The following is a 25,746-nucleotide window of genomic DNA, read 5'->3' as shown; positions in this document are numbered from 1 at the left end:
CTCTGTTATTCTAAAATCATAAATATTTACATTTAAATTATGAACGATATGGAAAATTTCCACCTATAAAGATCAAGGTTTCCCAAAGGAGCTATAATTATCTTGCACGTGTTTATAGCTCCATATTTCCGTTGCTGCCTCACAGATGTTATTTTCTGTTTATCTGACAGGAGCAACCGCAAACATGTTTTTAAAGGAAGCAAATGAGGAAAGTAGAACACATTCTTCATCTTACCGGGGCACTGACAAGAAAAACAAGATGTAGTGAACGGTTTAGACAAAAGCTATTGTGTAACTGCCTTCACTCAAACACCCTCAGTGGGGTTTTTTTTTTTCATTGCTTAAGCATGCATTCAAAAAATAGTTGCCATTTGACAGCAGCACAATTAACTTTACATTTCTTATCTGCTCCAACTAAAAAGATTCAAATAGAAATATCTGTTCCACATCAGAGTTAAGAGCTGTTGTAGGTGTTGTAATTTTATTGCTTTGGTTAACACAGAAATGGAAGTTTTTCCATCTGTTTGCTCATTGATGTGCAGAGCGGGGAGTTGATGCAAAGCTGCAGGTGCACACTGTGAGCCGGAGGTTGTGGTAAAGTGGAAGGTTGCACCTCCGTCGTTTCTCAGCACAGAGAGCGAGCTGCAGGCTGCTCTGTGACCACATCCTCTCCTCTGCTGTTGCACTTTACTCCTCTGCAGGGTTCCATGCCCTGGTTTGACTTTTTTGCTTTGACCTTCTTTAGTACACAGATGACTGTTGTTACGTGTACACTCACATTCTTATAGTTTCCTACTGACAGCTTTTTACATAAAGAGAATGTAAAATGTAATACAACTGACTTATATGTGCAAAGTGAAAACAGAAACAATGAAAAACAGCCTACTTTAAAAAGGTCATTATGTATTTAAAATAGCAACGTTTCTCAGAAAATGTACATCACCTTTCAGTTTCTATGTTTATGACCAAAAATGAACCAACTTCTGAAGCTTTTCTGAGTTGAGATGCTTCAGTATTATGTAGGAAGAAAAGGAACTGACTTCTCTGAAAACAGGAAAGAATGCATTTTATCTCTGGAAAAAATCTTGTTCTGTGTGAGGTGAGATGTGGGTGCAGAGAGGGGGGAAAGGCAAAGTCAAAAGGAAAGAAATGACTGAAAAGATCCTCTCATAAATGTTTATTGATATGAAAATGAAGCATTAAGTGGAAATTGTTCAGCAAGAATACAGCCAGTGTTTCATAAACACAATAAAACAAAACTAAAATTAGCCAAACTTACTTTCATGCATTAGCTTTAATACTATATGAAGATTTAACATTTTTGCATAGACCTGCATGCATCTTTTCCTCTATACAAATGGGCTGCAGCACACAAAGTTGTGGCAATAAAATCAGCATCTTTTATAATTTTTATTTACAAAAAACATAAATGATCCAAGTCCCAAATCTTTGGTCAGTCCACAGCTCAGCTCTTATTTTTTACGTTTTCCTGGTGAACTCTGTAACACACATAAAGGATAATCTGTGTTAATGCCAAGCAAACAGTTGTATTTGCTTTTATTTTTGTTGTTTTTATTTTTTTAAGGACAATGTAATTGGAGTTCATGTTCAACAAACCTGCAGCCTCCACACCAAAAATCCAACAAAGGCTCCATAGAGGCAGCTCTTGAAGATAAAAACGGCGTAGGAGAGTTTGGCTTTATTTGTGATCATCAAATATTTCTCTGTTAAAAAATGAGAAAATGAAGAAAAAGAGGAAATGTTCAGTGTACTATGTGGAGGCAGTTTTCAGTTGAGATTTTGTTTAGACTTTAGCAGCAAATTCAAGTTTTTACAGTTTCTTACATACACTGCTTCCAGTTTTGTGCCTGTGATGATGATTTGAACTGTAATAAAACCACAAAATATGTATTTACCTCTTCCCATGCCTCTATCTTCTTTATCTAATGGAGGAATAAAATTAATTAGAAAAGAATACATTTATTTCCCTTGTCATCAATTATGGATCATTTTGTGCTCCTAAACTTACCTTCAACACCAGATATTTCACCTAAATGTTTGGTGGTGTCCGTTCCATTGTAGAAACTGACAATGCAGGAAAAGTTTTTTCCCTCCGTGAACCAATCTTTAGCAGAAACTCTCAACCTGCTTGTGATTCTATAGGATACAGAGGGGGTTTCAATGCGCTCTGCAGCTTCATCTGTCGCCACACCATCAGTAATGTTCTTTCCATCGATTTGCCAGAAAACTTTAACATGGTCAGGGTAGAACTCAGTGGCCACACAGACGAGGGTCTTCTTCCTTTTCTTGTCTTTCTTGTTTTTGCACTCATTGACTGAGGGTTCCAGTACTGTTACCTTTGGTTTAATGGGATCTTGCTCTGCAAGAACAAAGACAAAGAAAAATCAAAATGATATACATATGACATAAAATTGCCTTTAGATCTACAAAGAAATCAATCAACATTTATGTACCTGGGAATTCTCTACAACAGTCAGACATAAATGTTAATGCATTGAAAATACAGTAGAACTTTTCAGTACTCATTAATGCAGAGGATGAGTTCAGGTATTTATTGTTATTGCAGTGATCTTACCAAGAACTGTTAGTTTGGTGCCCTCTCCAAAATAAGCAGGATAATTGCCAGAGCACACTGCTGCCTGGTGTGTTAAAAACTGACTACTACAATCATTCATTTTAAAATTTTGTTCACGATCAGGCCAGGACATATAAAGTCAACTATCACAACTATAACAACCACAATGAACATTTACATTGCATTTGCATCCACAGTTTAAGGTTTTTTTCTTTCTTTTCATTTCATTTAATCTAGTGCAACTAACAAAATATTATTTTCCAAATGAGACAGTGTTGCCATTTATACATTTTTTTGTGCAAATGCCAAATTTTACAACTTTATGATAACTTATGAGCACGATATTTGATTAAGTATAACAAACTCTTGTGCTCAAACAACTGTTGCATCTCAATTGCCATCTTTATCTTTTTTTTATATCTTGTTATATAAATTTTAGACTCCTTTACTCAATACAGCAATCACTGAACAAGACAATAATGCATTTATTTACTCAGCAATAACTTTTCAGATTTAGACTACATGATAATAAAAACATGATTTCTTTTTTGTAAATAACATTTTCTTACCCAGTACTGTGAGTTTGGTGCCACTGCCAAAGTAAGCAGGTTCATAGTTGTTCACACTGATAAACTGTTGCATAAAAAACTGCTCAAGCTTTCAGCACTGACAGCTGCAGACCTTATTTTTTGTGCTTTTAAAGATAGATTTAATTTGTGGCAACACACAAATTCAGATAAAATGCATAAATTAACTAAGTAAAATCCCTTTTTGATTATATCATACTACTAAATAATTATCACTTAAAAGATTTTACACAAATACTGTACCAGACTTGTCTTCTTTGCTTTCAAAACAAAAACCTTTTGTTATGTATTTCATGTACTAGGTTTGTATCTTCCAAATAACTTTTATAGTCTTACCTAAAACCGTGAGTTTAGTTCCAGCTCCAAAATAAGCTTCTGACTGGAAACTCACAGTATTTCACAGAGCTGATAAGAACTGAGTGTGAGAACAATATTCTGGGCGCAGAGCCAAATGTTTCATAGGCACAGTACTTTAACTGGAGAACACAGATAACACTTTTTTCTCCTGGCACAAGAAAACTTCTACATAAATTACTTTTAAACTTTAACGATTGCCCACTTTTTTCACTACCATAACATAAAGGTAAATAAATAAATGAAACATATACTAAATGTTGTCACTCAACCAACATATAAACACCATGAGAGTAAAGCCCAGCTGATTTTTGTTGGAAGTTTTCTTACCTAAAACAGTGAGTTTAGTTCCAGCTCCAAAGTAAGCCTCGTTGTAGGATCACAGAGACTTTGTACTGTGACAAAAACCCTTTCTAGTGCCTCTCTTTAGCTTTGCCACATGGTAATTATTCCAACTGTCACTTTTTTACATGTAAAGAATTTGACTTTAGCTACCTGAGTTTTTGGTGTGATTTTAAAGTTTTAGAGGCAGCTCAACAAAATCAGTCCTCAACTTTATTTAGTGACCTTTAAAATGTTTTCTTACCTAAAACAGTTAATTTTGTTCCTCCACCAAAGTGAGCCTCTGAAGTACCAGAGTCACAGTGCACCTGATCAGTGCTCAAAACAGCTCAACACATGCTGCTTCTGCTTTGTTTCTTAATACTTTGCTTACTTTTAATGAACTAAATGTTACTTTTCTTTAATTTAAAAATCCCACATATGCTGCACTGCTCTTTTAAGTTTTTTATAAGTGTAATATAACGGGCAACATTCAGGCAACACTTATTCTTTAATTGGTTTTAATTTGAAACATTTATGAGAATAAATTTTGATTCGTCACTTACCAAGAACAGTTAGTTTTGTTCCCTGCCCGAAATAAGCTTCATACTGACACAGCATTTAAACCTCAGAGCAAAAAGCCCTGAGCTGAGACTACGGAGAACTCAAACATATTAAGCTTGTTCAAAAAAGACTCCACTCCAGGGATAACTAAAATAACATGTTTGGATTCATGTATCCAAGACCTTACTGCAGACATACATATACTCATGTATAGTTTTTATTTCTTACCTAAAATGGTTAATTTTGTTCCTCCACCAAAGTAAGCCTCTGCACCAGTACCAGTGTCACAGTGAAGTTAATTAGTGCTCAAAACAGCCCAACATGCTGTTTCTACTTTGCATCTTCATTTCATTTAATCTTCTTCATAAAAACTAATGAAGTTTCCTTTTACTTTTCTTCAAAGTAAAAGTCTACATATATTTTTACAGGTTTAAATGCCAAACACCTTACTGTAACACTTTTTTCAGCTTTAACTGCTTTTACTTTGACAGGTTTATGAGAATAAATTTTGATTCGTCACTTACCAAGAACAGTTAGTTTTGTTCCCTGCCCGAAATAAGCTTCGTTCTGACACAGCATTTAAACCTCAGAGCAAAAAGCCCTGAGCTGAGACTACAGAGACCTCAAATACAGTTTGTTTAATAATGACTCCAGTTGGGAAATTTTAACATCTTATTTGGATTAATGTATCCAAGACCTTACTGCAGACATACATATACTCATGTTATAGTTTTTATTTCTTACCTAAAACAGTTAATTTTGTTCCTCCACCAAAGTAAGCCACTGAACCAGCACCAGAGTCACAGTGAAGTTAATTAGTGCTCAAAACAGCCCAACATGTTGTTTCTACTTTGCATCTTCATTTTTTTGGTTTCTTCATAAAAAATAGTAAAGTTTCCTTTTCCTTTTCTTTTTACTTTTTCTTTTAAATTAAAAACTCTAAATGTGCTTGACTGGTGGCGTTTTTGTTGTTGTTGTTGTTTTTACCAGTTTAAATGCCAAACCCCTTACTGAAACACTTTTGTCAGCTTTAACTAGTTTAACTATGTTTATGAAAAGACATTTAGATTTTTCACTTACCAAGAACAGTCAGTTTTGTTCCCTGGCCGAAATAAGCTTCATAATTGGCACAGTGTTTAAGCTTCTGAACAAAAAGAACTGAGCTCAGACTATAACGAGTCCAAGTACAGTAAGTTTGTTACCAAGCTGCTCATGTAAGAAAGTTTTTTATATTAGTTATTCCTCTGGCCCAAATCTTATTACAAACTTTACGTATAATTTTTCTTTCTTACCTAAAACAGTTAATTTTGTTCCTCCACCGAAGAGAGCTTCATAACTACCAGTGGCACAGTGAACTTAATCTGTGCTCAAAACATCACGATGCTTCTTTCACTTTGCTTCTTTAAGCATTTAAGCTACTATTAAGAAAAGAAATCTGAAGCAACAGCTGCCCTTTAACATGTTTTAATTTTTTCTGTGTTGAATTCATGTAAGAGAAAAGTTTTACTTACCAAGAACAGTCAGTTTTGTTCCCTGACCGAAATAAGCTTCTCTATCGACACAGCGCTCAGGCTTAATGTCAAAAAGCACTCTAAACATCTGAGCTCCTTACATTTCTTTTTGCAACTTCACCCTTGAACATCTTCATGCATTTATTTGATTATTTCCATGCTTTACTTACCTAATACAGTCAGTTTGGTTCCTTTTCCAAAGTAAGCTTCGGTGTTTGTCACAGTGCAAAATACTCAGCATGAAACTCTTTCTCTACCACACTTCTCTTTGGGAATAATCTTTGCTCATACTTCTGCCAGCACTTTTACTAATCCTTTGAACAAATCGATTTTCATCCAACACAATAGAAAAAGTGAAATATTTACCTAAAACTGTCAGTTTGGTTCCTTGGCCAAAGTAAGCAGGATTGCCAGTGTTCACAGTGCAAAATACTCAGCATGAAACCCTTTTTGTTCCAGAATAACCTTTGACAAACGTCTTTGATAATACTTCTGACAACACTAAGGCTCTAATCAAAATTGCATTTATCAAAACACAGAAATAAAGTGAAATATTTACCTAAAACTGTCAGTTTGGTTCCTTGGCCAAAGTAAGCTTCGTTAGCATTGTCACAGTGCAAAAATACTCAGCATGAAACTCTTTTTATGCCTGAGGATTGTGTTTACTTATAATCCTGTCAATACTAAGCCTCTGATGAAAGGTACATTTTTGGAACAGAGTAGTGAAGTGAAATATTTACCTAATACAGTCAGTTTTGTTCCTTTTCCAAAGTAAGCTTCGCTGGTCTGTCACAGTGCAAAAACACTCAGCAAGAAACTCTTTTTACGCCTGAGGATTGTGTTTACTAATAATCCTGTCAATACTAAGCCTCTGATGAAAGGTACGTTTTTCAGAACACGTAAATAAAGTGAAATATTTACCTAGTACAGTCAGTTTTGTTCCTTTTCCAAAGTAAGCTTCGCTGCCCTGACACAGTGCAAAAACACTCAGCAAGAAACTGTTTTTCCACCAGAATTATCTCTGAGGATTGTCTTTACTAATAATCCTGTCAGTACTAAGCTTCTGAATAAAGGTACATTCATCAGAACACAGAAATAAAATGAAATATTTACCTAAAACTGTCAGTTTGGTTCCTTGGCCAAAGTAAGCAGGTTGGTTGTTGGTCACAGTGCAAAATACTCAGCATGAAACTCTTTTTGTATCAGAATAATCTTTGACAATAGTCTTTACTAATACTCCTGTCAATGCTAAGGCTCTAAACAAAGTTACAGTTCACAAAACACACCAGTAAAGTAAAATATTTACCTAAAACTGTCAGTTTGGTTCCTTTGCCAAAGTAAGCAGGATCAGTGGTGGTCACAGTGCAAAATACTCAGCATGAAACTTTTTAGATCTGACTAATCTTTGAAAATCCTATTTACTAGAAGTTTTCTCTATACTAAGGCTCTAATTAAAGTGACATATAAGAAAACACAGTACTGAAGTGAAATATTTACCTAAAACTGTCAGTTTGGTTCCTTGGCCAAAGTAAGCAGGTTCAGTGTAGGTCACAGTGCAAAATACTCAGCATGAAACTCTTTTTGTATCTGAATCTTCTCTAAGGACAGTCTTCATGGATACCTCTGTTTAGTCATATTTATCAAAAACTGTAGTAAAATGAAATATTTACCTAAAACTGTCAGTTTGGTTCCTTTGCCAAAGTAAGCAGGGTAGTTGTTGGTCACAGTGCAAAATACTCAGCATGAAACTCTTTTTACACCAGAATAACCTTTAGTTAGTATTAATGAACATTTATGTTAACACTGAGGCTGTAGCCAATGTCATATTTATCAAAAAATGGAAGTAAATTTTTACCTAAAACTGTCAGCTTGGTTCCTTGGCCAAAGTAAGCAGGATCATTGTAGTTCACAGTGTTCTCTGTTCAGCTTAATATTTCTGCTGTTTTTAACAACAAATTTTTCCTTCACTCTCATGCTGACATTTACACCCTTTTAATTATAATCGACTGAACCGAAGCTTTGAGATATCCAACTTACCTAAAACAGTGAGTTTTGTTCCTTTTCCAAAGTAAGCTTCAGTTCCAGAGTCACGCTGATGTCGCCCTCTGCAAAAAACTTTCAAATCTTTCCAGAAACATCCAGTTTACATGTATTCTAATAATTCAGATGGTCTTTAAAGGCTTAAAACATCGAGGGTGAGCTTCACATTGTCCAAATTTGGTTAGTGTGGCAAGATGACAGCACAGACATCCTAATGCTGCTCCTATGAACAACAAGTTAGAAAAAAATGTTTTTCCATTAAAATTTCTACATATAAACAACTTTTCACTACCAAAGTGTTCCTCCATCCCAGACACCTTCAGATTAGTGATTTTTCCGCTCTAACAACGTTTTAAGTTGCATGTAGCAGTCTTCACAATGCATTTCAATGGGAGGAGGTTTTTGTACGACGGCTCTATGGGATTGTATCACCGTGGCCCCCTGTCCCCACGGTGAAAAAGCATCACACAAAAACCTTGTGTCTTTTTCGTTCTCTCCTCTCTCCTTCCCCCACCCCGCTTCTCCCTATCTCAGCCTCCATCTCTGTCTGCCTGTGAGCGCAGCTGTGCAGGTCGGGCTGACTGACGGCTGAACGCGCTCCAACCTGACTGCTGCTATTTCTGTGACAGCTAAGAAAAGAAGCAGGAAGGGAGGGCAGAAAAAACACAAAGAGACTTTTTTATTTGTGTTTGTAGTTGCTCAGAGGAAGTGACATCTCTGGTGGTCACAGCGCTTTATCCAATCAGTTATCAGTAAGCAAAATTCACTGAGAGATACAACAAGACATTATTTACATTTCTCAGCCCTCAATTTCCAAATGTTTAACTTTCAAATGAATACAGAGCACAATTGCTCTTTATAATACAAACCAAGGTCAAAACTCTACATTTAGTATTTTCTCAGTGGTTCGGATGACCTGGTGTATTGTTATTGGAAGGTTTTCATTTTCTGTGTGATCCACAGATAGTTCTCAGACTCTTTAAAGCCTAAACCATAAAATAATTACCAGAAAATTCTCTACTTTTCAAATGGAGCATTTGACCACTTGACAAATTTGTTTGAATTTGTTAAAATTTGAATTTCCACATATGACTTTTAATTTGTATTTGCTGCATCTTGTTTTTTGTTGTTGTTTTTTAATGCTTAAAATGTATTGTGGAATTTATTTAGGTTTTTTGGGGAGTAAAATATTCACACTAAAGTCTCAGAAACTCAATTCTCAAAAACTGAACGTATCAAATATAAATCACTAAACTTTAAGGGCTTAAAGAAGCATTATAGCTTTTTAATGTCTCCTTAAAGAATAAGTAAATGGCTTCTTTAAAAAGTATTATTGATTTTTTTTTTTTAGCTCATTCTTCTGGTGGATATGGCTGCAATTTTAAGCATATCCCCAGTCTCATTTTTTGAATTTCTTTTTCAGGATCTAAAAATCAACACTAGTTGTAAAGCACTACAGAGAGGACAGTGTTCTCCTTTTGCTGCTGAACATTAAAGATAATGGACCAAATATTTCCTTCTTAGCTAAAAGAAATCAATTATGTGCGTGAGGAAAACTCCATATGAATGCTACTGGTGCTCTGTGTACGCTGGGTGTGTAGGTAGTCTACATTAGTCAACAACAATACCATAACAACAGCTTGTACTTCTGCCCCCAAGTGGCAACAAAAATCTGTCATATACAAGGATCCCTTGGATCTTTTGGATCCTGTTGGTTGTGGGTTGGAAAGTCCTTGGAGCTCTTTATTATTGATCAAGTCATTCCTGTGCAGTTTTTATGGTGTGATGCATTATTCTGATGGGAGAGACCACTGCTGTCCCGGAGTGTCAGGTGGCTGTCTCAAACAACGTGTAGCTACATGCCAACTAAACAAAACAACCAAAACAAATCCCAAGAGACAAAGTTTCTCTCCACTGTAAAAAGAGAAGGCCAGGTTTTTTTCACCTCGCCTATCAGTCATTATAATGTTTATAAAGAAGTATATATATTTCTATAACTCATTAATGTGTGTGAATCCTTTTTCTTTTCTAATTTCTATTTCTTCGTTGCTTTGCCATTATGAATTCCTAAATAATAAAATCATCTGTGCTACAGGACTAATATGATACACAAGATTTACTCTTCATGATATTCTACCATTCAGCTTGATAGTACCTGTGTCATTTAAATGTAATCCTCTAAGTGTAATGCATGATTAACCCTGTAGAGGTCAGTGTAAAGTTGATATAGTTTTATCATGCCAGGCTGTACACAGAGCCAAAATATTTAATAAGGTGCTGGTTTGAGCACAGAGTGACTCAGATGATGCTGAAAAGGGTAATATTGTATAAGCCTCACACTGCTAATGCACCTGTTCTCTTATCTGAAAAGATCAGCTTTATGAGGTTTGCAGAAACAAAGTGTGGAGAGGTAGTTTTTGTACCCTTTGAGAAGTATCTGAATTCATGAATGTTTTTCTTTTCAAGATATATTTCAAAGTTTGAAGTGTTTTAACAGTTGAAGACAAAGTTGTATATCTTTTTCGCCTCTAAAACAAAATTCTGGTCAGAGTTTGACACTTTAATCCACTCTCAGATCTTCCTTCTTTTCTCTTCGGGTTGTTGTTTAGCTGCAGAGGCTTTCTGAGCCATTGTGCTCTTCTAGAGACACAGTAATAAACAGCTGAGTCTCCAGCCGCAACTGAGTGTATCTGCAGAGAGGACCTCAGGAGGGAAGGCCGGGACATACTGTACTTGGATTTGTCGAAAGGAGCTTCAGTGTCCCACACTTTTTCACCAAGAGAATAGGTTATTAGCTCTATTTTCCCACTCTTGCTTTGTCTGTACCAAAACATGTAGGAATTATCCTCATCTTGACTACAGGACAAAGTTGCAGACTGATCTCCAATGTGACTGTTTAGAAATGGATCCTGTTTGATTTTTACACTGAAGGAGAAATCTGGAAAACAAGATGAAAGGCAACAAGTGAGCATGTAAAATCTTCAGCACAGGAAAATATTTATCTCTGAATTTAAAGTACTTACTGGAGAAGATTAGTACTGCAACCAAAAAAGCGTACATCATGATCATTATTATACACTTAGGGGGAAAATGTAAGAACCATTACAGTCAGAACCATTTAGTCTGCTGTTGGGCTGAAGAGCTGCATGTGTCATTCACTGTGTTCTGCAATCAAAGCTTCTAAAATGAGTTCAGATCATCCTCCTCTTATTTTACCACAAAGCCTTCACTCACTTTCACATTTCATAGGTTCTTACAGCTTTCTCTGCAGTTCAGCAGTCTCCTAGTGGACACTGAATAGCAACTGCAGAGCAGGGTTCTTGTTATGGTAGGGCTTATGGTTAATAATGCTTCAGCACAATTAGAATTGATTTTCTTTTTTATTACATAAAAAAGCATGATCGATTCTGAAATTTAATCAGTGCTTCTCAAATTTTTGATGTACATTTCAAATTTTACTTTTCCAACTTTAAAGAAGAAACTGCAGTCTTTGGAGATTTGTGTAATAATTTATGCAGCATGTGCAAAAGAAAGGGAGCATGCATGGCAGAACATAGCCGACAGAGTCAATGCGTGAGTGTTAATTTAAACATTGATCTAGGGATTTCCACCCATTTAACACGTTATTCTATTCTATTTTATTTTATTTTATACATTTTATTTTGTGACGTGATGTGAGCGCAGGTGCAACCCAACAGGACCCAAACGTTCCTGGCAGCAAGTAAAAATGAAATATAAAAATATAGTCCAAACAGGTAAGGTGTAATTGTATTATGAGCCATAGTGCTTGGTCTGTTTGTCCTATGTAAATCAATTGCAGTTAGAGGCTACATTAATTTTCTTTCTGTGAGCACTTATTGCAATTATCTGAGCACATTACAAGTACACATTTGCTTACTCTGTATGCTCAAATGTGACCCGTTATAGCCACTAGAAAAAAAAAGCGGAGGCCCGAAAAACAGGTGGGGGTCCTCCACCACCACCACTCACAGAGGCTGAGCAGTTGGCTTCCACATTTGTGATAATGTTGGCAGCATCACATATGATCTTCACAGTGCAGAGAACACAAATTAGCATCCATTACTATAATGAAATAATTTGTTAGTTTGAAATGCTACAGGGAACTATGTGCCTGTACATTAATGCTGTGGAAAGACTTCCTGTTCACATAGTCTCCTTCATTTACTGAAGGAGCAATGATTGGAATGTGAGTGCCATCTATACAGCCAATCACGCCTGGGAACCGTGAAAATAAATGTAAAATTTAAGTAGTAGTTCAAGTATCACCACATCATGAATTGAGTTTTGGTCATCCTGATACCTGCAATTTTGTGGAATCCCTCTTTGAAAAATCTTGTGGGTCTATGACCGGGGAACACCACAAACGAGTACAGGAGACGTTTCAGTGCAACTGTAACATTCCTGACTGCCCGACAGACGGTAGCCTTGGAAACGTGCTCAGCGTCACCAATATTATACAGAAAGCTCCCGTTTGCAAAAAAACGAAGTGCAATACAAATAATATGTACAGAACTGAGAGAATGTCCGCGATGTGTCACATGAGCAATATTAGGCCTGAGGATGTTATTCAAATAAATTATAGATTGTGCTGAAAAACGGTAACGTTCACACAGGAAATCATCAGGAAATGATAAAATGTCCGAACGCGCTCTAATCACTCTCTCCCGGCGGAGAGCTCTGCGGAGAATTTGGGCTTCAACATCTACTGGCTCTTCAAGGAAGGGCACGCCATGTCTGACACTTCCTACAGTCAGGTTTCCGACAAAGCGGCGAGGACAGTCAGGGTTAGTTGCAGTAATCCTGCTGGGGAGCAGGTTAGCTTCACGGAGTGTGTCGTTATAGTAACTCAGTCAGAATTAATCTAAACTCGCTTTGTGAAACCGAAAACCCAGAGTTTTCGTTAACTCAGGGTATACTTACTCAGAGTTTGCACTAAACCGGCTTCTTGAAATAGGGCCCAGGTTTACTTCGAGCTAAACTTCGAAAGCAACATTTAGTGACTATAGCGATTCTATTTTAAAACTCACGTTAGTATCACACTTTCCTGCTATTCAGCGAAAATCATAGTAACAGAAGTATAGAATAAGAATAAGGAGCTGTTAAAAAAAACCCAGCCAGAAGAAAACAGAGCAACGTAAGACAACACATGTATACAAACGCATCAAATTATTTGTTTGTCTGTTTTGTTGACACCAACATTTTGACCCAGCGCTTGCCTCTCTGATGGACACACCCAGCGGTCACCTGGGCCCTGTTTCAGGAAGCCGGTTTGGAAAACTCAGAGTGAAAAACGACACTCACGGTTGAGTAACCCCGAACTGTCCAACTCGGAATATTCCGTTTCAGAAAGGCTGATAACAATTAGTTCAATCAAGGCGGAGTTGCTTTAACCCCAAGTGAAGCGCGCGGACGAGGATACATAAAGCCCTGATAAGCGGAGCACAGATTAAGCGAGTCACCATGGAGACGGAGGGAAAGAAGGCGCGGTCAATGTATTTCACAGCGCTTGAGGCCGAAATTCTGATGGCAGCATATGCCGATAACATGCAAATTCCGCGGAAAAAAGTAACACAGCGACAGCTGCAAAAGAAAGTGAGCATGCATGGCAAAACATAGCCGACAGAGTCAATGCGTGAGTGTTAATTTAAACATTGATCGAGGGATTTCCACCCATTTAACACGTTATTTTATCATATGTTATTTTATTTGTTATTTTATACATTTTATTTTGTGACGTGATGTGAGCGCAGGTGCAACCCAACAGGACCCAAACGTTCCTGGCAGCAAGTAAAAATGAAATATAAAAATATAGTCCAAACAGGTAAGGTGTAATTGTATTATGAGCCATAGTGCTTGGTCTGTTTGTCCCATGTAAATCAATTGCAGTTAGAGGCTACATTAATTTTCTGTCTGTAAGCACTTATTGAAATTATCTGAGCACATTACAAGTACATATTTGCTTACTCTGTATGCTCAAATGTGACCCGTTATAGCCAACAGAAAAAAAGCGCAGGCCCGAAAAACAGGTGGGGGTCCTCCACCACCACCACTCACAGAGCCTGAGCAGTTGGCCCTCAGCCAAAACAGTGGGCGCCCTGTGGCCGAAGGCATCTCTGCGGGGACATCCTCTGAGTCAATAACCCCGCAAGACACAAGTGCCTACATAGGGGGTAAATTCAAAATAATACATGATGTGCATACATCCTTTCTTCACAGTCACCTTCGCAGTGCTACTCATTCATTTGATAAACTCTTTACCATAATGGATTATTTTGTAGTGAAGTTATTTTCCTACTGATTTTGCCTTGCCTCAGTCTTGGTTGTCTTTGAGAGCATAATGACAATGAAGTGTAAGGTGATTGGTATGTTTGTTAATTGCCATTTGGTCCCTTGTAAGTTATAAGTGACCTGTATAAACCTCATATTCTATCAGTTGATGGTGATGGTGTACTGCATCTGGTGCAGCCTCCTGTTGAGCCAGACCAACATGCAGTTGTGAGTAATACTCCACAGATTATATGAGTTTACAGTAGAACAGCAATGTTGTCTATTTCTTTACTACAGGAAAATAATGAAGAAACATTGACAGCTGTTACAGAGGAGGAAGCAACAGAGACACTTTATGAGGTTTACATCTTTTAATACTTTGTGTACAGGAAACACAGGCGACCAATAAAGCCAGTTGAACAAAAAATCTGTTTATTCTTCTTTCAACATGTTGAGGTGATGGGTCAAAAGAAATGATTGTGACATATGGTGTCTCTGACTGCTCTTCCATCTTGTATGTCCGTGGGAGGGTCAGGATGTTCATGGTTTGGATCACTGCTGATGTTTGGTTCAGAAGGACAGTGTTCTCCTCTAATTGTGGCAATGTTGTGAAGAATCACACATGCCACAATAATGTCACATGCCCTTTCTGGGGTGACCCTGAGTCTTTGCAGGCACTGGAACCGGGCCTTAAGCATTCCGATAGTCATTTCAACTCTGGCTCTTGTCCTGCAATTAGCCAGATTATATCGCTGCTGTGGGCCCGGTTCAGGGTCAGGGTAAGGGGTAAGCAAATAGGGTAAACATGGATACCCCCTATCACCAAGCAAGTAGCCAGTGAACTCTCCTAAGACAGAAGGATACACTTCAGTTCAAATGTCCCTGAAGCAATTGGTCTTTATATATTTTAAAGTATTTTCAACTCACCATGTCCAAATTTTGTGCTCAGTGTACATTCACGGAATATTTGTGAGTCATGGACAGAGCCTGGCCACTTGGCTTCCACATTTGTGATAATGTTGGCAGCATCATATATGATCTTCACAGTGCAGAGAACACAAATTAGCATCCATTACTATGATGAAATAATTTGTTAGTTTGAAATGCTACAGGGAACTATGTACCTGTACATTAATGCTGTGGAAAGACTTCCTGTTCACATAGTCTCCTTCATTTACTGAAGGAGCAATAATTGGAATGTGAGTACCATCTATACAGCCAATCACGCCTGGGAACCCTGAAAATAAATGTAAAATTTAAGTAGTAGTTCAAGTATCACCACATCATAAATTAAGTTTTGTTCATCCTGATACCTGCAATTTTGTGGCATCCCTCTTTGATAAATCTTGTGGGTCTATGACCGGGGAACACCACACACGAGTACAGGAGACGTTTCAGTGCAACTGTAACATTCCTGACTGCCCGACAGACGGTAGCCTTGGAAACGTGCTCAGCGTCACCAATATTATACAGAAAGCTCCCGTTTGCAAGAAACCGAAGTGCAATACAAATAATATGTACAGAACTGAGAGCATGTCCGCGATGTGTCACATGCGTAATATATGGCCTGAGGATGTTATCCAAATAAATTATAGATTGTGCTGAGAAACGGTAACGTTCACACAGAAAATCATCAGGTAAGATGTCCAGACGCGCTCGAATCACTCTCTCCCGGCGGAGAGCTCTGCGGAGAATTTGGGCTTCGATATCTACCGGCTCTTCAAGGAAGGGACACGCCATGTCTGAGACTTCCTACTGTCAGGTTTCCGACAAAGGGGCGGAGACAGTCAGGGTTAGTTGTGGTAAACCTGCTAGGGGGCAGGTTAGCTTCACGGCGTGTGTCGTCATAGTGACTCACTCAGGCTGCAGCTGAACTCGCTTTGTGAAACCGAAAACCCAGAGTTTTCGTTAACTCAGGGTATACTTACTCAGTTTTTCCACTAAACCGGCTTCCTGAAACAGGGCCCTGTACGCGGCTGCAGGAGGCGTGGCTGCATGAATGTCCTGTAGCTGCAGGGTTAGACCTAATCAGACTCAGAGCCCACGTTTTTTTCATTTCTTTTAAATTAAGTCTTTTAAATTAAGTTCTGCATTGGTTTATGCCTCTCAGTTGCCTAATTTCTAACCCCTTACCTAGTAGAATATATCCAGTATCATAAACAGGCCTAATATTCTGTACTGTATTTCTAAAGCGTATAGTTTAGTAATTTCTCCTTAGAGGGGTTGCGTGGAGGATCCTTCCCAGTCCCCTTTCCTGCAGCTTTTCTCACACACCAACATCCACCTGCGGACTGGGAGTTTTCTGAAAGGCTACTTATTTCCGGAAAGCTGATGCTGTTTTATTTTCTTACCAAGGTAAGCCCCCATTTACTTTGGTAACATGTAGTAGTCGTTGTTCATCAAGTGTTTAATGCTAAGGTAACATTTAGCCCTGCTAATTTCAGCTTGCTAATGCTTTTGGTTTTTGTGTACAGCAAAGTAGTTAAATGTCATTCTAAAGAAAGTCGGGAAAAGCCGAAGAATCTGAAGTTCTTCAGTGGCACAACAACTTTGAATCAAGCTTCAACCAACGACCTCATTACTTAGAGCCATGCAGCACTCACTAATCAACAACCTATGTCAGCTGAATTTTTAACATACTGCAGGTACAAATTGATTTTGGATGGGCTTCATTTTTGTTGCTTATTAAGACCTTTATTGCCCTACTTTAGAGTGGGCATCTTACAAAGATCACACCTGAGTGATGCACGAAAATGTTCTGTTCTGTGAACTGAGCAGTTTGTGACTGTAGCTTAGGAGGAGTTGGTCTAACAATAACCAGAAGAACCTAAATAAAACAAACACAGAATTACTTCAACGAAGAACATGCATGTTTTGGAACAGCCAAGTCATATAGTGCTGAATGTGCCTTGAAATGCTCTGGGATGACCTGAAGAGGGCTGTTGAATCAAGAAAACCCCGAATTATTGATTAGTGAAGTAAATTTGTTTGCAGTCATAGTCAAAACCTATTCCTCACTACCATGTAAATCTCATAAGCAGTTAGAAGAATGCACTGGACCGTTTTGCTGTTATAAGAGGCTGCACTAAATTCAGTGGTTCCTTTTTTTCTTTTTTCCCCCTTCTGGCCTGCATGTTTGAATGAGGAAGAAAGTACAGGGTCAGTCATCAATGCAGAAAGTATTGCAGTTATCCAGGACTGCAAATCTATAATGTGGCACAGATTGTTGTTCCCTTAATATTTAAATATTTTTGTATAATACATGCATACTCCTACCAAATTCTACATTTTCTTAAGCTTAATGTATGTGTTGTAGGATTTTAGTTTTAGGAGCTTTCTCTGTTAACAGTAAGACATTACTATAAAAGCACTATCATTGTAACTGTAAATAAAACCCTCCTGATTCTGGTTCTGTTTCACTCTTTCCATCATCTCTGGGTTTAAACAGCAAAAGATACATAAGCTATGCTGCAGTATGTGTGATAAAATTATTAGTCAAAGTTAACTTTTTCTCTTTATTTCATTACATACAGTAACAAACATTAGAACTAAGATATGGAAAAATGCTGTCCCCTTGGTTTGTTCTGCTACTCTAAGAATATGACTTCATGTGCACATCTATAACACCCCACTTGCAGAAAATGCTGAGGGTTTTTAGTGAGGGAGCAGCATTAAACCACATCACTGTGTGCTGGCAGCGCAGAAATAAACAGCCGAGTGCGACACGTCAGTGTTTTTTATCGTCAGAGTTCCTTCTACTGTGCTGTTCCTCGTGAGGGTAAATTGTTCTTTAAATTGACCCTCATAACTTTGGGACTGTTGATAATATCCAAAGCCAATGAGGGTCATGGATGTATTCTCCTTTAATTGCTGATACCAGAGCATTAATATACGGGTGCTGTCATCATGCTTGCAGTTTATATGGACCTCAAGATTCTTATTCACTATCTGTGAAGGAGACTGCTGAAATATAATTGCACTCGCCCGACCTGCAAAGAGAACAAAAACCAGTTTACAATGAGTCAGTACAGTATTTGCATTTAATTGATTGTTTGGGAGTTCAAATTGAAATTTAAGATCTTACATGAAAACCAGATGATGACAAGAAGACTAGGTGAAGACATTTTCAAACACTGATGGGAGAAGGTGATTGCTCATTTTAAAAAGAGGCTCAGGGTAAAGGGGGAGGAGAGTGTTTGTTGTGCTTAGTTCATCACTCCTGTTATACGGGCCTCATGTCATGTGCTGTGTTTCCATCTATTGGTGTAACAGAAATCCAGGCATCTTCTAAAATAGCATGCATCAAGTTCCTTAACCATTATTAAGAGAGAGGCATAACTTACATTTTTGAGGAGTTGTTAGTGATGAATGCCACACTGTGCTCTTCTGCACAGTGTGGTGGTATCTGCCCAATGAACAAGTTGCCTGAGAATGGATGTTCAGTATGAAAGTTGTGTGTGTATTGCTATGATTTCCAGATTGGAAAAAAATATTTCCAACCATCCAGCAGTGCACAGGAGAGGTAAGAAGAGAGTGTAGTCAGCGTGGAGTGGGTGGAGACCAGTATCAGGGGCGATTTGTGACAGAATGAGAGCAGAAACATTTAATGGGTGGGATGGACTGCCCTCTCTAAGTTATGTTACATAAGTTATGATTCAGTGCACTTTATATGTAGTCTAAATTAAAGTGCTTTCTGTTCATTTTTATTAAAACCATGTTTAATAGAAGCAATCTATGGAGGAATCCAGTCCTCTTGTTTATCATTGCAACTCTAAGGAAAACCAGCAAAAAGCTATGTTTGCATGTACAACAGCTCATTTGCAGAAAATGCTGAGGGTTTTTAGTGAGGGAGCAGCATTAAACCACATCACTGTGTGCTGGCAGCGCAGAAATAAACAGCCGAGTGCGACACGTCTGTTTTTTTTATTGTCAGAGTTCCTTCTACTGTGCTGTTCCTCGTGAGGGTAAATTGTTCTTTAAATTGACCCTCATAATTTTGGGACTGTTGATAATATCCAGAGCCAATGAGGGTCATGGACGTATTCTCCTTTCTTTGCTGATACCAGAACATTATTACAAGGGAGCTATCATCATGCTTGCAGTTTATCTGGACCTCTCGATTCTTATCCACTATCTGTGGAGGAGACTGCTGAAATATAACTGCGCTCGCCTGACCTGCAAAGAGAACGAAAAACAGTTTACAACGAGTCAGTAATGTATTTGCATTTAAGTGATTATTTTGGGAGTTCAAATTGAAATTTAAGATCTTACACGAAAACCAAATGATGACAAGAAGACTAGGTGAAGACATTTTCAAACACTGATGGGAGAAGGTGATTGCTCATTTTAAAAAGAGGCTCAGGGTAAAGGGGGAGGAGAATGTTTGTTGTGCTTAGTTCATCACTCCTGTTATACGGGCCTCATGTCATGTGCTGTGTTTCCATCTATTGGTGTAACAGATATCCAGGCATCTTCTAAAATAGCATGCAATGAGTTCCCTTATCCATTTTAAGAGAGAGGCATAAGTTACATTTTTGAGGGGTTGTTGGTGATGAATGCCACACACCGCTCTTCTGTGGTGGTATCTGCCCAAAGAACAAGTTGCCTGAGTATGGAAGTTCATTATGAAAGTTGTTTGTGTCTGTATTGCTATGATTTCCAGATTGGAAAAGTTATTTCCAACCATCCAGCAGTGCACAGGAGAGGTAAGAAACAGAGTGTAGTCAGCGTGGAGTGGCTGGAGATAAGTGTCAGGGGTGATTTGTGACAGAGTGAGAGCAGAAATATTTGATGGATGGGATAGACTGCCCTCTCTAAGTTTTGCTGCCTAAGTTATGCTGCAGTGCACTTTGTATTAGTCTAAATTGATTCTGTTCATTTTTATAAAAAAAAAAGCTTGGAAGCAAGCTATGGAAGAATCAAGTCCATCTGTTTCCCGCTGCAACTCTAAGGAAAACCAGCAAAAAGCTATGTGTACATGTACAACACCTCACTTGCAGAAAAATGCTGAGGGTTTTTAGTGAGGGAGCAGCATTAAACCACATCACTGTGTGCTGGCGGCGCAGAAATAAACAGCCGAGTGCGACACGTCAGTGTTTTTTATTGTCAGAGTTCCTTCTACTGTGCTGCTCCTTGCGACGGTAAATTGTTTTTCAAATTCACCCTCATAACTTTGGGACTGTTGATAATATCCAGACCCAATGAGGGTCATGGATGTATTCTCCTTTAATTGCTGATACCAGAGCATTATTAGAAGGGAGCTATCGTTATGCTTGCAGTTTATCTGGATCTCTTGATTCTTATCCACTATCTGTGGAGGAGACTGCTGAAATATAACTGCGCTCGCCTGACCTGCAAAGAGAACAAAAAACAGTTTACAATGAGTCAGTACAGTATTCAAATTTGTACATTTTGTATTTAATTTAGTTGAAATTTAAGATCTTACATGAAAACCAGATGAGGAGGAGAACAGTTGAAGACATAGTTAAGCACTGATGGGAGAATGGTTGGTTGCTCATAAAAAGGCTCAGTGTAAAGAGGGAGGAGGGTTCGTTTAGTGAGTATCTGCTGCTTATCTCACCACTAAACTCCCATTGTAAAGGGCTTATGCCATGTGCTGTGCTTCCATCTATTGGCAGGATTTATTTAAAACACCTTGCATCATCACAAGCGGCTTAGTCTGAGGAAAATATCCATGTGTAAGAACATTATTTTGGGGAAAAAATGCAGATAGTGTTTTAATATTTTAGAAAACATTTTCTTACCTTTTTATTTACTTAACAAACTTGATGGTAAAAATTGCTGTTATTATCTTCTCCACAGTGTGGTTTCCCCCCACCCCCTCAAGTCGATTACTTATGCTTGAGTCAGATGTTTTTGTCATGCTTCTGAGGTCTGCCACAGTACCGTGTAGCCTTGCAGCGCAGAGATAAACAGCCTCATCTTTTTCCTGAATACTGGTTATTGTCAGAGACCACTGCTTGTCATTTTTCTCTGCCTGAAAACCAGATTTGAATCCCTCTTCGAACTGTGAAATTCCAGCTACAGTAGCCACAATTAGCTGGAAACTTTTTCCTCTAGGCTGTTTATACCAGTACAGATATTGATAGTCTGTGTCATTCTGGTAGCAGTGCATCTTTGCCAAGCCATTGGAAGGGTTAGAGATGTAATGGGGCCACTGAGTGATCAGAACAGATTCAGAAACACCTGAAACACAGTAAGCAGAAATATATCTCTTATCATCTATATGGTAATAATATTTACATTCATTGAATGGACTTAATACAGGTAAAAAGAAAAGGCAAGGAAAGTGTGAACATTTAGAGTATGTTTTTGTCTTTGTGTTGATAAACTTTACCTGCTGCTGAGATAATCAAGAAAGTCAGGGTGGTGATGCAAGGAGTCATTTTGTCTTTAGAACAGGAATTTGAATGGGTGGAAATTCAGCAGAGCCAACACTGTAGTTAGATATCTGTGGAGGAAATGACATCAGAATCTGAGCAAAGACAGAAAGATTGTGTGAAGGCAGACTTTAGAACTGTCACGCCTCCTTTATCAATCATCCAGGTGTGGTTTTGATGCTGTGAGCCACCAGTTTTTGTAAAGCAGGCAGAGGAGTTGAAACACTGTGCCGACTCGCAGCACAGAAGTATTGTGCTGTGTCTGCTGGATTAACATTGGAGATTTCAAGATGAGCTTTGGCCGTTGCATGGCCTGTTATGTTAAATTTGCTTTTAAAGGTCTTTTCAAGAGTTGGGGCACCATATTCAAGCCGCCCAATCAGGGCCATTGTTCGCTGGCCTCCTGCTGCTGACTTATGCTGGTACCAGTACATGTAGGGATAGCCACTCTCTCCATGGTAGCATTCGATCTGGGCTTGTTGTTGTTCTGGTTTTATCAGAAGATTTAAAGGTGTTTGCTGAATCACAAGTGATGACAGCGCACAGTCTAGAGGACAAAAAACAAACTGAAGGATCACAGGAAGGATTAATATTGTTATGAGAAAGTACACATATCTTTTTTTTTTTCTACCTACCTGTGAGCAAAGACAAAACCAAAATTCCAAACATTTCAAAACTTTACTGGTGAAAATCCTTAAATAGCAATGATCTATGTAACTGACTTGGAGATAGATATACAGAGGTGTCAATGAAGACACTCTGACATTACATGTTTCTTTATTGTACACATGTGTTAAGAAGAGGGAGGAGCTATCTTAGCATTTTCATGTGTTGTCACTGCTCTCTGCTGTTCAGTCGTTTTATTTAGACAAAGTCTTGTGTGACACACGGACAGCAGCGAGAGGAAAAGGGAAGGTTTACAACATGGTTTGGAGTGAGTAGCACTAACGCAAAGACAGGAGGCTGAGCTGGAGGTGACAGAGTTGAAAATGTTAAGGTTTTCATTGGGAGTGACCAGAATGGACAAAATCAGATACGAGTACATCAGAGGGATAGCTCAGGTTGAGTGATTGGGGGATTTTTAATGTTGATGTTTAATATTGGAGCTATCACGCAGCAAGAAGATCACAGAGAATATTTATGGATGTAGTGAAGGAGGCAAAGAGTTGTGTGACAGAAGAGAATGCTAGAGAAGACTACATTTTATCAAGGCTAACTGAAAAGGTTGCCTGAATAGTCAGAGGGGGTTCCACTGAAGAGCTAGAAGCTCTTTCTGTTTGATAGGAATAGGACATTACTCTAGAATTATAATTGTGATTGCAAATAAAATCATCCTCATTCTGTTTCGTTTTTATTGGCTGTCTGACTCTTAGCCTGATCTCTGGTTTTAAAAAGCAACAAATGTAAAAGTAGGCTTATTCTTCAAATTGACCCTCATGTTTTGGGGACTGTTCACATCCATAGCAGTTATAAACACATTCTCCTTTCTTTGCTGATACCAGAGCATCATTACAAGGGATGCATCATTATGCTTGCAGTTTATTTGGAGATGAAACTTTTTTTCATTCACTATCTTGGGGACATTTGTGAAACATAACAGTGCTCACCTGAGCTGCAGAAAGAACCTGGAGTCTCTTTTCCTTTAAAAGAGGAAATTAAATGGGTAGAAATATAAACGGAGCCAACAATGCAGGAAATGACATCCTAATCTGAGCAGTGATAAAAGGACCAAAGTGAGAGAAACTGTGTGAAGGCAGACTTTAGAACTGTCACGCCTCCTTTATCAATCATGCAGGTGTGGCTTTGATGCTGTGTGCCACCAGCTTTTTGTAAAGCAGGCAGAGGAGTTGAAACACTGTGTCGACTCGCAGCACAGAAGTATTGTGCTGTGTCTGCTGGATTAACATTGGAGATTTCAAGCTGAGCTTTGGCCGTTGCATGGCCTGTTATGTTAAATTTGCTCTCAAAGGTCTTTTCAAGAGTTGGGGCACCATATTGAAGCCGTCCAATCAGGTCCATTGTTCGCTGGCCTCCTGCTGCTGACTTGTGCTGGTACCAGTACATGTAGGGATAGTCACTCTCTCCATGGTAGCATTCGATCTGGGCTTGTCGTTGTTCTGGTTTTATCAGAAGATTTAAAGGTGTTTGCTGAATCACAAGTGATGACAGCGCACAGTCTAGAGGACAAAAAACCAAACCAAACTGAAGGTTCACAGGAAGGATAAATATTGTTATGAGAAAGTGCACATATCTTTTTTTTTTCTACCTACCTGTGAGCAAAGACAAAACCAAAATTCCAAACATTTTAAAACTTTACTGGAGAAAATCCTTAAATAGCAATGATCTATGTAACTGACTTGGAGATAGATATACAGAGGTGTCAATGAAGACACTCTGACATTACATGTTTCTTTATTGTACACGTGTGTTAAGAAGAGGGAGGAGCTATCTTAGCATTTTCATGTGTTCTCACTGCTCTCTGCTGTTCAGTCATTTTATTTAGACATAAAGTGTTTTGTGACACACGGACAGCAGCCAGAGTATTCCTATCTGTCCTATTCCTATCTGTTTGATAGGAATGGGACATTACTCTAAAATTATAATTGAATTGCAAATAAAATCATCCTCATTCTATTTCATTCTTATTGGCTGTCTGACTCTTAGCCTGATCTCTGGTTTTAAAAAGCAACAAATGTAAAAGTTAGGCTTATTCTTCAAACTGACCCTCATGATTTGGGGACTGTTCACATCCATAGCAGTTATAAACACATTCTCCTGTCTTTGCTGATACCAGAGCATCATTACAAGGGAGGCACCATTATGCTTGCAGTTGTACTATCTTGGGGAGATTTGTGAAACACCACAGTGCTCACCTGATCTGCAGAAAGAAACAGGAGTCTCTTTTCCTTTAGAATAGGAAATTAAATGGGTAGAAATAGACAGAGCCAGCAATACAGGAAATGACAACAGAATGTGATCAGCGATAAAGGGACCAAAGTGAGAGAAATTGTGTGAAAGTAGACTCTGGAACTGTCACTTCTCCATGCAGGTGTGGTTTTGATGCTTTTTGTAAAGCAGGCAGAGGAGTTGAAACACCGTGCTGACTCGCAGCACAGAAGTATTGTGCTGTGTCTGCTGGATTAACATTGGAGATTTCAAGCTGAGCTTTGCCCTTTGAATGGCCTGTTATGTTAAATTTGCTCTTAAAGGTCTTTTCAAGAGTTGGGTTTTCATAATGAAGCTGTCCAATCAGGTCCATTGTCTGCTGACCTCCTGCTGCTGACTTGTGCTGGTACCAGAACATGTAGGGATAGCTGTTGTCTCCATGGTAGCAATCGAGCTTGGCTTCTTGCTGTTGTGGTTTTATCAGAAGATTTAAAGGTGATTGCTGAATCACAAGTGCTGACAGCACAGTGTCTAGGACAAAAAGAAAAACTGGTTTGATATTGTCATGAGAAAGTACACACATCTGTTTATTTTCTACCTACCTGCAAACAAAGACAAAGACAATACAACAAACATTTTAAAATCCTTATAGCGATGCTTAATCTTCACTGTCGCTGCAGCGTTTCATATAACTATGATTTAGATATAGATATACAAAGCTATCAATGAAAGCACCCTGACACTACATCTTCTTTTATTGTACATTTGTGATGAGGAGGGAGGAGCTTTCTTTTTACTATGTTCATGTGTCACCACTGCTCTCTGCTGTTCAGTCTTTTGTTTAGACATAAAACATTTTAAAGAGACTGAAGGAAAAACGTTATTTGAACTTTATGGGTGAAAATGGAGAGCAGCATTTATAACTGAAAGCCAGGTTTCTTCCAAAGTGAAATTCATCACTTTCTTTGGAAATTGGTAATGGCAACAAATTTAATTTTGGGGTTTTTATCTGTAATGAAAACCTCAGTGTGAAACTTCTGTTCTTCTGCACATGCTCTACAGGTGTGTGGTGGTGGCTGCTTAATTATTTTGTTGCTTGGGCATAGATGTATGGATATAGATATATATTAAGCATGAAAATGACACGTGCAATGCTATGGCTTCCAGACTGAACAACTTATTTCTTTGCAATGCTTAGT

At 38.4% G+C, this 25,746-nt stretch overlaps 2 protein-coding genes across 3 annotated transcripts in view; one reads left to right on the top strand and one right to left on the bottom strand.

Moving 5' to 3' along the window:
• Window positions 1-1,162: 1,162 nt before the first annotated feature.
• Window positions 1,163-21,682, bottom strand: LOC113011536 (M1-specific T cell receptor beta chain). The gene is made up of 8 exons (XM_080293723.1): window positions 21,619-21,682; window positions 21,168-21,467; window positions 14,921-14,927; window positions 3,520-3,569; window positions 2,030-2,380; window positions 1,917-1,943; window positions 1,618-1,724; window positions 1,163-1,499 (listed from the first exon to the last, which is right to left on the bottom strand). The coding sequence occupies exons 1-8, from the start codon at window positions 21,665-21,667 to the stop codon at window positions 1,473-1,475; spliced, it is 918 nt and encodes a 305-aa protein (XP_080149849.1). The 5' UTR covers window positions 21,668-21,682; the 3' UTR covers window positions 1,163-1,472.
• Window positions 16,320-25,746, top strand: part of ccdc177 (coiled-coil domain containing 177) — a 170,051-nt gene continuing 160,624 nt past the window's right edge. For both annotated transcript variants that reach the window (XM_026152108.2, XM_080293706.1), the window contains exon 1: window positions 16,320-16,616. The gene's annotated coding sequence lies outside the window, so the exon portion shown is untranslated. The remainder of the gene's footprint in view (window positions 16,617-25,746) is intronic.

The sequence above is a fragment of the Astatotilapia calliptera genome, chromosome 19, assembly GCF_964374335.1.
Source record: "Astatotilapia calliptera chromosome 19, fAstCal68.1, whole genome shotgun sequence".
Taxonomy (NCBI): domain Eukaryota; kingdom Metazoa; phylum Chordata; class Actinopteri; order Cichliformes; family Cichlidae; genus Astatotilapia; species Astatotilapia calliptera.
Note: the sequence above shows the minus strand (reverse complement) of the source record. Positions and strands in the feature narration are given on the sequence as shown.

Coding starts and splice junctions, on each gene's coding strand:
- LOC113011536 (XM_080293723.1), bottom strand. CDS start 21,667: ATGACTCCTTGCATCACCACCCTGACTTTCTTGATTATCTCAGCAGCA. Junction 2,381..3,519: donor AACTAAACTCACGGTTTTAG/GTAAGACTATAA, acceptor TTGTTCTTGCAG/AGCAAGATCCCATTAAACCA. Junction 1,500..1,617: donor TTTTGGTGTGGAGGCTGCAG/GTTTGTTGAACA, acceptor TGTGTGTTACAG/AGTTCACCAGGAAAACGTAA.